Below are 15,352 nucleotides of genomic sequence, written 5' to 3'. Positions count from 1 at the left end.
CATTATGTCATCCAAGTTTGGACCCAGCCATATGTAAATCAGTCTTGACCCTGCTCCTCATGGGAAGAGTCCAGCCCAAACTGCCAAGCCAGGTCCTCCCTGGACCAGAAACAAGCATCTGGGACTGGGTTTGGGGTATCACCCCTCATCAGCCAGGCTTGCTTGAATCCAGTGGCGCAGAGAGCAAAGGACCTACATCTGGGCATACCCTTGGACACTTAGGGTGAACATAGCAAACATAACAAAATGATGGAGAGAGTGTCGATACTTTGAACCACTCACCCACAGTCAAGAGTTTTGGGTTGAATCCATCATTCTTTTGCTCACTATGTCCTGCATGCATTTTCATTGAGATTTCTTCCTGATGCCTTGCAGGACCAGATGTTCGCTATGAAGTTTGAGAAGCCATTGTGGAATACTTTACCTTGAGCTCACAGTCGGTGGGCTCCTGTCCACCCTCTGGGAAGCCTTCGAGGAGGTCATTCATGGGGTCTGCATTGCCAAATAGGCTGGGGTGTTGAGGACGATCCAGTCGGCACTGTCCTGCCTGGAAACAGACATTTGTGCTTTAGAACTTCAATACTTTAACACTGGTGAGTCGGACCTTCTTGCGTCCATTCGCAGTAAACTAATTTTGGAAAGTGTGGTAAATTCTAATTACCGATGCTTAATTTCTATGCGGTAAAATCAATAAGAATAACTCATAATAAATAAGAGGCAAAATCCGTGATATTTGAGGTTTCTCAAAAGGGTTTTATTCCTATAAAAGGAATTGAGTGGTTAGCATATTGGCTCGAGCCAAGGTGGCATACCGTTCCGTCACCACATAGGTTCGGGAAGGGACTGACAGACAGAGTCAATGGTAATATGCGGATATGCAAGTATGCGACAATACATTATTGACAGGCATTCATATATATAGTCAATGCATTACAGTAAAGGCATATACAGGAGGCGTAACAGCTGAGAAGAGAGATAAGAGTGCATGTACGTAATACAAAAAGGCGTTACAATAGGCGTGCATGAAGGCGTGAACAAGAACGTCATTTAACATGATGTCACAGATAGGCGGATCCATGAGTGAATCCGGCAGTGTCAGCAAAAATACATGGCAGAGATGCGCGCGCAGCAGTATGACGTGTAATGTACGTGTAACTTGAGGGGTAAAGGGGGACTTGACATTTAGCCCTACAAGTGTAGACGGATGTCTGGATGTCAGATCAACCTAATCCCAAATCGTATCTAATATCTCATGTTTAAAGAACTGTATTATCTGGAGGGAAAAGGTCTCTCGGACAAGAGGCTATTCTATACTGGCTGTGAGTGCGTGTATGAGCGTCTACGTGTCTGCATGAGACGCGAGGGGTGCGAGGGAGGGCATGGGCCTACCATGGAAACAGAGTCATGAATTACTTGCATAGAGACAGTGAGGCCAAACCCTTTGCTCTGCAGCTGGAAGTATGTTGACATGAATCTACTAGACAGGAATGTATTTTCGAGGAGTGGAGCAGATAATTCGAAGGTTGAATACAGTCTTGGCAGGCAGTAGACTGAGCCGAGCACCGTTAGCCGCGCAAGAAGTAAGGCAGGGGTCACTGGTACAGAGACAGCCTGGGCTGAGGCTTTCAGAGTCAGAAGGCAGAAAAAAAAGAGGCTCGATGGCAGAATTCAGGCCTACTTCGCCAGAGCTGAAAAACGTGTGAAGTACATTACATAAAGACGTTGGCATAGCATATTTAGAAACTGAATATTCAATCCGTTCATGGCGGATCTGAAAGAGAACATGTTAACGTTGGACGCAAATGTATTTGCGTCTCCATAGCTGGCACGGGAGGGAAATTACATGCACTTCAAGCTAGTACATGGAGTCGGTGGGGTCTAAGATAGGGGACACAATCGATCTTAAAATTTATATTACCTCATTCCCTCCTTGTCCCCTACGGACCCTTCATGATATATCGATCTGCATGAATCGATCAACCTGTTCATGTAACATCATTTGCTCTTCTTTCTTCTTTTGACGTTTTGAATTTGGATGCGGAATACATGATGTGGCGCACAAGCCGAAAATCGCCGGCCCACATTGTAAACACAGGCAGCAACTGAATACTATGAGAAGGCCAATGCCTAGGAAGGATAGGATCTTCCATCCCCAAGCGGTCAACGTTGTCCAGAACCAACCGGACCAAGTCCAGGTGCCTGGATTCTGATGTATCAGACTTGCAATTTTATGGAGACGTGTTATAGCTTTATATACCGTTGGTGCGTTTTCTGGAATGAAAACACAGCAACTTGACCCGATGACCTTACAAGCTCCACCCCTATCAGCTAGGATGACGTCAATGACGAGACGATTTTGAAGAACAACAACCCGCATGGCAGACTGCTCCTCTGTTAAGTTACCCAAAGCGGAGGTAGTTTCGTTCACTACTGCTTCAAGGGTTCTAGTTAATTTGCGTATCAGTTTACTATTGAAAACAGCACCTAAGTAGGGGAAGAAACCTTTATTGAAGTCTGTGTATTGCTCCCATGCCGTTTCAGTGTAGTCGACAATCGGGAGGTCTCTTCGGAGTCTATTGTTTACTAGATTGGTATTTCTGTGATAATCAGGAGGAGCTAGAAAAACAGGTGGTAGAAGGAATGCAATGTAACAGGTACCATCCCAATCTGGAGGCAAACGTATGTATGCAATATGACCACGAACAAAGTAGGAATGACGTGTAGCTCGAAACGTGGATTTGCCTTGATCACTGAATTCGATCACAGTAGTACATTTACTATGACCTAAGTGTATGGAACCATTCTTTCTGATACATAATTCACCTTTGACTGGTAATACTGACATAGCAGGCAATGCTGGTGCAGCTTCGGATTCAACAGTAAGAATCATGAGGTTAATTGTATAATTTCCTAATCCATATACTTCATTTTCTAGATCAGTTCCTGTTCTAGTGGGAAGTCCCTTCTTGTCAGGGTAACAGACTTTAAGTAGAACTGAGTTCAGGTTTCCCCAAACCCAATTCCCATCGTAAACAGCAATGTCAGAATCTAAGGAATTAATCAATCTAAACCATGCCCCACAGGAGCCATTGTGAGTGAACGGGTACGGAAAAAGGGGCAGAACTCCCTTGTATTTCTGGTAGGGAGGGAGTCGGCCACATATCCAACAGTTTGTAGCATTGTTAGTCTGATGGGAGTGATGTAACATACTAATGAATGTGTTGTTGCGCAGCGCAAGTCTGTAAGAAAGTTCATGTGGAGGTAACTCGCTAAAAGAATGTTCGGCAGTGACGTTATAAGCAGATTGTACATGCTTGAAAATAGGGTAGTAAATGTGCAGCAAGATACTAGCAGCAATAATCAGAAGACTTAGAAAAAACATAATTAATAATGTCACTATACAGTGACTACGGAGTGATTTACGATATGCACGTTTCTTGAGTTGTCTCTGTCTATCTCTCTCTCTATCTCGATCTAGGGGATACATGTCAGAAACTAATTTAACCGATTCACCTAGGGGAGGACTTAAACAATTAAACTGTCTGACTTGCTAGATCGTAACTTTAGTCTATATTCTTCAGAGGCTGTTTTCTCAACCAAAGGGAGTTTTGAGTCAGTTTGTGTAGGAGGGCAGGGCTTAGAGTCCAAGTCCGAAGGGAGTCCGTGGAATTTCTTGACGTGGCTGGAATGCAGCCACCCTTTCCTGCCCTCAACCTTTACAGCTGTCCTCGTTGTTAGAAGAACCAATTTCGGGGTTTGCCAGCGGGGCTCCAACGGACTTCTCCGATCGAAGTTACGCACGAAGACGAAATCCCCCGGGATCACCTCGTGGGGCTTCACATCGGTGTTGTCGGGAAAGGCTGCAGCTACCTGTGAACGACAAGATTGTAGTGCAGACATCAAGGAGGCAAGGTAATCTGTCAGCATAATACAGTCAACATCTGTAATTTTACGAGGAATAGGCGTCCCCCACATATTCGGAGGCCTACCAAAGACCACCTCATACGGGGATAGCCCGGTTCGAGAATGTGCAACCATCCTCATATAGAAGAGGGCTACCGGTAAAGCAACTATCCAGTCAACGCCCTTCTCTCTACAGATTTTGGAAAGTCGGATTTTTAGGGTCTGATTATGGCGCTCCACGAGACCTGCTGTCTCGGGATGCCGGACACAGTGGAACTTCCACTGATAGCCTAACAGGAGTGTAATGTGTTTCACAAGCTCGGATGAGAATGGCTGACCGTTATCTGAGTACACGATACGGGGCAAACCGTACCGTGGGAAGAACTCGCGAACCAGTTGCTTGGCTGTGGTCGGAGCAGTGTAATCTGGGACTGGGTATGCTTCTGTCCATCGGGAAAGTGCACATACGACTACGAGGACATACTTGAATCCTCGGCAGCGGTCCATCTGGATATAATCCATCTGGAGGACTTCAAAAGGGTGATCGGGAGGCTGAAATCCACCTTGCTCTACAGGGATGCTTTTACCTGGATTAAACTGACAACAAATCATGCAAGTACGCACTTTTTGTTTGGCTGCTGCTCGTAAGTTCTTATTGCACCATATGTGCTGGATACTGTCTAGCATAGCTTTTTCTCCTAGGTGTGCTGGACTATGTACTGTGTTAATTATTACTTGAACCATAGAGTCGGGGAGAAACCATGTAGATTTTCCCTTCGTCATCCATCCCTGATCTGTTTGGATCCCTCCTAGTTCAGTCCACTTCTTTATTTCATCTGGTGTGGCATGTGTCTGTATGTCGAATACATCATGCGCGGGATCCCTGACTGTCGTGCAGTGTGATGGTGTCGGAACTATTGTCTTTGTCAAGTCGGTTACATGCATTCGATTCTGAGCAGTTTGTTTAGCTGTTCGGTCTGCCAGGTCGTTACCCTGGGAGATCGTGTCGGTAACCTTTGTATGTGCCTTACACTTCATGATAGAGATTGCAGTAGGTAGATGTATTGCATCTAACAAGGCTTGAATGAGGGGACCGTGTTGGATGTTGGCACCGTGAGAAGTTAAGTAACCTCTCTCTCGCCAGAGGACTCCAAAGTCGTGAACGACTCCGAATGCATAACGTGAATCAGTGTATATGTTAACTCTCTTATTTTTGGCTTGAATACAGGCTTGTGTCAGAGCGATGAGCTCTGCTGCTTGAGCTGACAGGGTGTCAATACAATTTGTTTCTATAACTTCGGTGTCTGTTGTGACTGCGTAAGCTGCCACTAATTCTCCTGTACCTGTTCTCATACATGAACCATCCACATAAAGTGTCAGATCTGGGTCTGGTAATGGAACATCTGTCAAGTCTTGTCTGGGTTTTGTTGTAATAGTAATGACTTCAATACAATCATGTGCCAATGGATCTACTCCATTTAATGGCAACAGTGTGGCAGGATTTAATGTGCTGCAGCGTCTGATTTCTATGTGTGGTTGAAACAATGTCAATTCATAACCTGTCAGTCTTGCTATGGTCAAATGTTGGGTCTGGGTACGGTTTAAAAGGACTTCCATGGAATGTGGAACTTGTACTGTCAATTGATGCCCTAATACTATGGAATCGCTCTGTCTGATTGCTAAAGCTGTCGCTGCAACTGATTTCAAACATGCAGGTAAAGCTTGGGCTACTGGATCTAATGTGCTAGAAAAGTAAGCACACGGTTTGTGTGAACCTGCTTGTTCCTGAGTGAGGACTGACAAGGCAGTGCCTTCACGTTCTGTGACAAAAAGTGTAAAAGGTTTACTGTAACATGGTGTTGCTAAAACTGGTGCTTGGCATAAGGCTTTCTTTAAGTCTTCAAAAGCTTGTGTATGTTCCTGAGTCCATGGGAGGACAGTCGATGTCGCTGCCTCCTGAGTTGTCAACTGGATGAGTGGCTTTGCTAGAAATGCATATTGGGGAATCCATTGTCTGCAGTACGAGGTGAGGCCTATGAAAGCCCGCACCTCCTTTTGTGTTTTTGGTGGTGACATGTTTACAATTAACTGAATGCGGTCAGGAGTGAGCTGTCTCCCCACTTTGGACAGCAAGTGACCCAGGTACACAACTTGCTGAACACAGAATTGCAGCTTCGAAGGGGACACCTTGTGCCCCTTGTCGGCCAGGAAATTCAGAACTGTCAGTGATGCATTTTCACATTCGGGTTCGCTCCGTGCGGTGATCAGCAGATCATCGACATACTGGAGTAGGGCGGTGTTAACAGGCATATGAATACTGTCGAGTTGTCTTTTCAGTGCTTGGCTATAGATGCTGGGGCTTTCTGTGAATCCTTGAGGTGCGCGTGCAAATTTGAAAGATCGTCCATTTAAACTGAATCCGAACAAGTATTGGCTTTCTGGATCAATTGGGACACTGAAGAAGGCGTTCTTGAGGTCAATTACAGTAAAGAACGTCGCTTCTGAATCAATAGCTGTCAGTAATGAAGAGATATCTGGGACCACGGGATACTGTGGTACAATGCATTTATTCAATTCGCGCAGATCAATAACTAATCGATAAACAGGTGGTGCATTTGGGTCAGTACGTTTAAGAACTGGGATGATAGGAGAATTACATACATTGGAGTCGGTTTCCACAACCACTCCTTGTGCAATGAGCTCGTCAATAATTCTCAGTAAAGCCACTACAGCATCTGGAGGTAACTTGTATTGTCGAATTCGTGGTAATACCACTCCTGCTTTGAGTGTGACTCGATATGGTGTAATGTGCATACAACCTACATCAGTGGGGCCTTTCGCCCACAAGTGTGCAGGTACACTCTGTAACCGGGGATCCATGTCTCTTAATACATAATGACCTTTAAAATCTCGCAAAAATAAGCGTACTCCTTCCGGAGAACAGCATATAATAGCTCCTAGAGCTTTCAATGTCTTTATTCCTAATAAGTTTTCTGGACATGCTTTTGTGAGCAATAAATCTGTAGTCCGTGTCAAAGGACCTACTGCAAGGGGAAGTGGCTGTGATACTTCATTAATAATAGGCTTTCCTGAAAATCCAAGGGAAACATTCTGTGAGCCTGAGAGGGGTGCCCCTGGAACCTCATTGTGACTGATTGTGGTCCTGCTTGCCCCTGTGTCAATTAAAAACTTTCTGTCTTTTCCTAACACTTGACTGTGTACATAAGGACCTTCTTGATCTACGGGAACTTCAATAAGGGGCAAGCCAAACTCCCTCTCTAGGCTGTTTCATGTGTATCGTTGATAATCGGGGTAATCATTTTGCGCGTACTGGTACATCTGTTGTGTTGTGTTCTGTGTTGCAGTAATAGGCTGTTGCTGTGGTACTGCTACAGTTTGCGATGAAGCTGGCATAGGCGGAATATGTTGTATATTCTGTGGTACTTGTTGCTGGGCCTGATCCTGTCTAGGTACGCGCGGTCTCTCCTTGGTCTTACCCGTGGAGATATTGTGTTTCAGAACGGCACAATCGTTTACATAATGACCTGGCTGTTTACAATAGTTACATGTCCCTTTAACAGGAGCCGTTGAATTACTAGGCTGGGTCACACCCTTTTTGTGACCATCAGCAGGAACTGACTGGGCAACTAACATTTTCATTTTCGTGTCTTTCATACGTCTTTGTTCGTGTTCTTGTTCTTCTCTAATTCTATTCTGGTGGTACTGTAACATTTGTAACATTTGTGAAGGGGTGTTAGCTTGCCAAGTGCTTTCGACTTTCAGTACTCTGTTCTTAACCTGGGGCAGTGAATTCTCAACTAATTTTGTTACAAAAAGATGTGGATATGACTCGCTACTTGCTTTCAGACCGCTATTAATACCAAAACATTTTTCAAATCGGGTATAGAAATCACTGGTGTCTTCATCGGGTTTCTGTTTACAGGCTGAAATTGCACCCCAATCTTCCTTTTTAGTACTTAATAAACGTGGCAACACTTGCACTAACAATCCTGGTAATGCTTTAACTTTATCCCCGAGCCCTTGGCCCGGAATTCTAGTATTTTCTTCGTTTTCTAATGCAGCCCAATCAATCTTTGTTTCTCCCACCTCCCACTCTTTTTCTTTGAGTTTCTCGTATATACCGGGGGGCAGTAATACTTTCAATATTTTCATAATGTCGGAATAAGTATAGTCACCCATGAGTATCATATCTTTTATTTCACGGTGAAAACCTGCGGGATCTTTGTCATGGCTAGGTACTAATTTTTTCATCTCTAATAATTCTATTTTAGTTATGGGTGTGTACACAAACACGCGTCTAAGTGAATTGTCGGCATTCTGAACCGGGTGCACTTCTCGCAACGGATTCTGTCTATCTAGGTAATACATTTTTCTTTCCATGGAGTGTACTGAATCAGATTGTGGACATAGGAAGGCACTATATCTGTGCCTCTGTTCTAGAATTACTTTAATTAGATCGGTACCCAGACCTCTCCATTTATTCATGAGTAGTTCTGCTAATATATCAGGCAGGGGGCCTGGGTCGGAATGTTGGCTCCTGTACAATATAAGTAGGTGTTGTATCATGTATGTACCAGCTAAACGCTGCTCACTTGGTGTCATGTTTAAAAATGTGTGTGCTAACGCATCATCACTATATTTCTCGGGACTGTCAGCCCATTGTACTGCTGACCTCGCTAATTCTTGTTCATCCATAGAACCTAATACATGGTACCCCATTCGTTCTCGAAGTCTGTTATCAGTAGCTTGGAATAAGTGTTCAGGAGTTCTTGGATTACACATGGCTTCTTGGAACATTCTTTTACTTTCTGGACGCACTGGGCGCATTGAATTATTGAAGGGTCTTCCCTTACCTACATATGCTATCGTTTCTCTAACTGGTAATTGTGTGTGCTCTGTTGTCTCTTCTTGTTCGTTCTCCTCCTCTGAGGATTCAAGTTTGTCTGAATCTATTTCCGGTGGTGGCTGTCTTTTTTCATGCATCTTATTTATTGCATTTCTGATTCTTCGGTACATGTTATCTACACAGGTCTCTTTATCGTGATTCCCATCTGCTATATTCTGGCCCCACCTGTGGAGTGCTTTTACGTCTTCCGGGTTCATACCCGGCCTATCCACTTCCCTTATCAAACAGTTTATAAGAAACCGTAATATCTTGGCTTTAGTATCCACTTTCTGATAGGCCATGGCCTCCTTAATACTTTCAGGCCCTACTCCTGTCTGTACAAACTGATATATTCGATCTAGATGATCTACCATTCCAGGTAGTGTTAATAAGAAGTTCGTGACTCGTCGCAAACGTACTGATGCGAGCAACATTCTTTCGTCATTCTTTTTACCAGGTACTGGATCATATCTACAGTCTGCAAGACGATCTCCATATAGTGTAATATCGCCTGTTCTAGGTGTACGTTGCTGTGCTAGGTCTCTATAGGTCAGCCGATGGGCGGATGGCGGAGTCTGGAAACCTGTCGCTCCTCCGGACGCGCCTCCTGAGGCACTGCCTCCGAAGGGGTTCGTTGGGTGTAAAACGGGGGGAGCAGGCCCAGGAAGAGGTGGAAGGATAGCTGGAAGACCAGGAGGAAGACCAGGAGGAAGACCAGGAGGAACGGGAGGAGGAGTAGCTTGTCGGGGAGGAAGGAGCTGACCATCTTGGCCGCCAGGAGGAGGTGTGCGTGGCGGTGCGGTATTTACATATGCGGGGGCTACATCATCTAGATAGGAAGAAAGGAAAATGTCCTTCGCTGTTTTGGGATGCATTTTGGTCGGGAGCATGGGAGGTGGTAGATCTTTCGGTACTTCTGGAGTGGCCTTAGGTAAACCCTCGGCCAGGAGAGGATACATACCATTCCTAAGGGTGGTTAGTTGTCTGTCTACTTGTTCTATTTTTACTCGGATACCTTCCTCAACTAATGCGTTTTCTTGGACCTTGTCTGGATCCTCTTTCCTTTTCTCTTCTTTTCTAAGTGCTTTTTCTGTACGCCTATGCGACTCTTTACGCCATAATTCGATGGCATCTTTCTGTGACTGTCTGGCTTTCTTTTTTCGTAATGCTTCTTCTACTCTTATGATGCAATCTGCATACCATGTCCCAGCAGCGGGCCATCTCTGATTCTCGGATAGTTCTTTAGTGTAGTCCACCCATAAGTCGAGGAATAAAACGGCATCTAGGCCATGCTTGTGGTACATAAAGTACCCTGGAGTGTCCCTAGGTGGAATGGGAACAGCTTCTTCTAGTACCCCTTTTCTAGTTTTTATTTGTCTTAATTTGGAGAACAACGGCATCCTGAAATCTGGCTACTTGGTTCTTACTCAGATATGAACACACTGAACACAATAATCACAATAATGACGGTCGAACAATCACTCATACCACGACATTTTGAGACACATTAAAACATTTTGACATGAATGATAACAATTAGAATGTAACTTGCTAACTGCATAATACTAGATACACTGCTCAACAGTGCAGACTGGATATACTGCTAAACAGTACAGATACACTGTCTAAAACAGTGCAGACCAGGTCTGTGTACCCACACCTGTCTTGACCGGCACAAACTAATGTACACGTCTGGATGCGTCCCCGGCAACGGTACTCACCGGGAAGCACGGAAACAGAAGGCCTCGGAAACCCTGGACTGGATTCGGACTCGACTCGTGACGCAGATACTTCGGAACTTCGGAACCTGGTGGGCCTCCGTATACCTCGGATCTTGCTCTCTCAGCTAGGCTCTGGTCGGGATCCTCCGCACTTCTCACCGCCTCGTCTGGGTGTCGATCGCAGCCTCAGTCACCTCCGTTGGCCTGAGGGAGATACAGGAAATCCTGCGGGTACGCGTAGTTGTCCGTCCGGCTGTGGCAGGGGGCCAGGCCTGCAACGCACCACCGGCGCGTGAGATGGGGGAGGGGTCCCTGTTCGGGCACCAAAATGTGGTAAATTCTAATTACCGATGCTTAATTTCTGTGCGGTAAAATCAATAAGAATAACTCATAATAAATAAGAGGCAAAATCCGTGATATTTGAGGTTTCTCGAAAGGGTTTTATTCCTATAAAAGGAATTGAGTGGTTAGCATATTGGCTCGAGCCAAGGTGGCATACCGTTCCGTCACCACATAGGTTCGGGAAGGGACTGACAGACAGAGTCAATGGTAATATGCGGATATGCAAGTATGCGACAATACATTATTGACAGGCATTCATATATATAGTCAATGCATTACAGTAAAGGCATATACAGGAGGCGTAACAGCTGAGAAGAGAGATAAGAGTGCATGTACGTAATACAAAAAGGCGTTACAATAGGCGTGCATGAAGGCGTGAACAAGAACGTCATTTAACATGATGTCACAGATAGGCGGATCCATGAGTGAATCCGGCAGTGTCAGCAAAAATACATGGCAGAGATGCGCGCGCAGCAGTATGACGTGTAATGTACGTGTAACTTGAGGGGTGAAGGGGGACTTGACATTTAGCCCTACAAGTGTAGACGGATGTCTGGATGTCAGATCAACCTAATCCCAAATCGTATCTAATATCTCATGTTTAAAGAACTGTATTATCTGGAGGGAAAAGGTCTCTCGGACAAGAGGCTATTCTATACTGGCTGTGAGTGCGTGTATGAGCGTCTACGTGTCTGCATGAGACGCGAGGGGTGCGAGGGAGGGCATGGGCCTACCATGGAAACAGAGTCATGAATTACTTGCATAGAGACAGTGAGGCCAAACCCTTTGCTCTGCAGCTGGAAGGATGTTGACATGAATCTACTAGACAGGAATGTATTTTCGAGGAGTGGAGCAGATAATTCGAAGGTTGAATACAGTCTTGGCAGGCAGTAGACTGAGCCGAGCACCGTTAGCCGCGCAAGAAGTAAGGCAGGGGTCACTGGTACAGAGACAGCCTGGGCTGAGGCTTTCAGAGTCAGAAGGCAGAAAAAAAAGAGGCTCGATGGCAGAATTCAGGCCTACTTCGCCAGAGCTGAAAAACGTGTGAAGTACATTACATAAAGACGTTGGCATAGCATATTTAGAAACTGAATATTCAATCCGTTCATGGCGGATCTGAAAGAGAACATGTTAACGTTGGACGCAAATGTATTTGCGTCTCCATAGCTGGCACGGGAGGGAAATTACATGCACTTCAAGCTAGTACATGGAGTCGGTGGGGTCTAAGATAGGGGACACAATCGATCTTAAAATTTATATTACCTCAAAAGGGAGGTTTGAGCTAGGCGCTATGGTGAGGGCAGGAATGGCAGGCACGGCCTCGGCTGGGCTGCAGCGTAAATCCTGGATGAGGGACTATATAGTTGACTTATTAGACGACCATCAAAACGTACAGGTTGGAAATGAGGCCGTTTAACGCACCATGGTGGATTTCTATGCCAATTTGTATACCACCTCCCAACCCTCCACCCGACTTGTCCTCCTACCTAGACTCAGTGCAGCTCCTCTAGCTAAAGGAGGGCTGTCGCCTTTTTTGAATGAGCCCTTCACAGTGGAGGAGACTGCTTAGATGAATGCGGGATTGCCTGGAGATAAGGCCACCGCCCTTGATGGCCTCATGTCAGCCTTTTATAAAGAGTTTGCTTCCCTGCTGGCCCTTCATCTTCTTGCTATGTATGAGGAATCTGTGCGGATTGGGGTTCTCCCTCCTTCCCTACTGGGCGCACTTATTGTGACCATCATGAAACCTGACAAAGACTCTAAATCAGGTGCTTCCAATGAGTAGCTCGTGAGCTACCAGTAGCTCTCCAGTGGCCTGTGAGTAGCTCTCCTGTGTGCAGCATACTAATCAAGAAGCTATGCGGGACCTTAATGACAGCTACCCATTAGCTCCTCCTGTGTTTATGGTACTTGAGGAAATGCTCACTAACACTTTCACTGGGAGAAAATAAATATTTATGGGACTTGATTGTTTATATATATTTTCAATTCTTTCTTTAAAGGGCTAAGATGTGTTGGTATTGTCCTGGTTGCTATGCATCCTCCATATTTATTTATTTATAAAGTTTTCCTATGCTCCCTGCTGCTCAGCCAGCGTTTAAGATCCGGAATGTTGATAAGTGTTTGCGCTTGGAGAGAGTCAGTTTATGAGAGTGGGCTGAGCAGCAAGGATGCTGCTCCTGGTGGGGCATTATCTGTAACCTGTAACTAAGCTAAATAAGCCTACATGTTATAACTTACAAGGATCCATCTTCATTGTAACACAAACAATTACTTACATCTAAGTCAAAGCTATTGCATTCACAATGCTTGTTGCTATAGTGAAAATTGGTGAAAAAAAATCCTGAGGAAAAAAAACAATGTTTCCATTTACCTCTGGTCCAGGCTTGATACCCTGGTCTTTGCACTGATTAAAGAACTGATGGTGGGTAGAACTCTGCAAGTAAAATGCTGCACTAGTTTGTTACTGTAAGGCCGTGGAATAAAACCATTTTATCGCTCTTAATATTAAATCAAAAGTTATAGGGTGAAATACATAAGACTGGGTTAAGTTTTGCCAAAAAATAGATGTCTCAGTTTTCTCTATTCCAGGCACTAGAAGTCTAATCCAATACAGGCAATTAAACCTGGTTACCTCCTCACCTCCAATTACCTTGCATGTGCAGACACAGTCTAACTTACTTTATGTCCAGGTGAGTGAGGTGCATGTGATGCGAACGCTGCTCTGTAGGCCTTTTTTAATGAAATTCTACATCATTGACTATGACATGATAGTGTATCACTGGTGACAGCGACTAAGTCAGATAACAATTTCTATATTTACTATAAATGCAGGGTAGTCCAGCTAGTGGTGGATGCCTCTGAACAGGGGTGGTGAGTGGGGTGGGGCCTTGGTGTGGCGGATGGTTGTGGGGTGTGGGTGGCGTTTGGAAAAAATAAAAACGTACCTTCTCTGTGGCCGCAGCCGCCACCACACGCCTCTCCCGCTGCAGCAGCACGCCTCTCCTACGCCTCTCCTACGTCTGCGGGCGCACCGGAGGCACCAAGGCTTCCGGACTCTCCCAGCCAATCACAACGCTGCCTGAGCAGTGTCATGATTGGTCTGAGTGGCCAAACACAATGCTTGGGAAGGCTGGGCATGTTCTCCATGGGGCTGTGCAATACAGCCCAATGGGGAACATGCCGCGTGTGGATGACGGTTTGGCCGGCCCCACAGGTCCCGTCAAGCGCACGTAGGGAGGGAGTACAAACCACTCCTGCTCCCTCTGTGACGAGCCAGCCCCGCCCCACCAGACCTGGCTGGAGCAAATAAAAATAAAATGATATTAATGTTAATAATATTATCATTTTATTTTTTTTGTGCACTGCTCAAGGAGCAGTGGGGCGATGCTCCTCCGCCTTAGCTGGGGAGCCACCACTGAGTCCAGCACATTTTATATGATACATTTTATTCTTGATGGAAACCTGTCTGCCCTTTAGATCTCATCAGGTCTTTATCAAAACACCCCTTAAAGTCGGTGGTCAGAAACTGACCAAATAAGTGAGAGATGATGCACATGTTTTTTAATAAATTCCCCAGCCACCAACTTGTCATCCTTGAAGTCTCAATTCTATTCAATCAATCAATCATAACACTTGTATAGCACGCTACTCACCCGGCAGTGTCTCAAGGCGCTTGGGGGAGGGGGTCTGCTATTGCTTGAACAGCCAGGTGTTGAGTTGTCTCCTGAAGGCGAGATGGTCCTGGGTCAGCCGAAGATGGATGCGGAGGGAGTTCCATGTCTTGGCCGCCAGGTAGGAGAAGGATCTGCCACCAGCGGTGGCTCTCCGGATGCGTGGTACGGCGGCGAGGGCGAGGCTTGTCGAACGTAGCTGGCGGGTGGGCGTGTAGAAGGTAAGGCGGTCGTTAAGGTACTTGGGGCCCAGGTCGTGGAGAAACTTATGTGCGTGGGTGAGGAGCCTGAACGTGATCCTCTTGCTGACGGGGAGCCAGTGCAGGTCCCTCAGGTGGCCGGAGATGTGGCTGCGTCGGGGGATGTCCAGTATGAGTCAGGCAGAGGCCGTCATTATTAAGTCTCAACTGACCATGTCCAGACAGCTTAAGATGTCTCCACTTTTGCAGGAACAAAGGGATCTATTTGTTGGTGCCATAGTTGGATGTGGAGCGCGGTAGGAACGCTGCTGGCAGTCAACGAATTTGCTGGACAGCAAACATCAAATCAATGCTCTACGCGAGACATCACAATCCAGACAGCAGAGGTTAAGAGCATCCATATGCAAGATATATCTACTCTAGTAACCCCATACATGTTTCATTATGTGTGGCGAAGTGTGTGATACATATTTGACTGCAGCATCTGTATGATTCAGAAAATGAAGTACATTGCTCATAAAACAAAGCGGTCAGAAAAGGAAATTAATTGCATGGTTTGCACATGGTAATTGCTTGCAGGCCAGGGCACACACACAATTCTGGTTA

At 45.6% G+C, this 15,352-nt stretch overlaps 1 protein-coding gene across 1 annotated transcript in view; it reads right to left on the bottom strand.

Annotated features, from left to right (window-relative positions):
* Positions 1–7,080: 7,080 nt before the first annotated feature.
* The window catches only part of LOC147725552 (uncharacterized), a 124,687-nt gene continuing 116,415 nt past the window's right edge, over positions 7,081–15,352 (bottom strand). Inside the window, exon 2 of the mRNA XM_086964242.1 lies at positions 7,081–10,842. Coding sequence (XP_086820368.1) covers positions 7,192–10,209 — 3,018 coding nt within the window. The 5' untranslated portion in view covers positions 10,210–10,842 and the 3' untranslated portion in view covers positions 7,081–7,191. The remainder of the gene's footprint in view (positions 10,843–15,352) is intronic.

Source organism: Lissotriton vulgaris, chromosome 3_2 (assembly GCF_964263255.1).
Source record: "Lissotriton vulgaris chromosome 3_2, aLisVul1.2, whole genome shotgun sequence".
In the NCBI taxonomy this organism is placed as follows: Eukaryota; Metazoa; Chordata; class Amphibia; order Caudata; family Salamandridae; genus Lissotriton; species Lissotriton vulgaris.
Note: the sequence above shows the minus strand (reverse complement) of the source record. Positions and strands in the feature narration are given on the sequence as shown.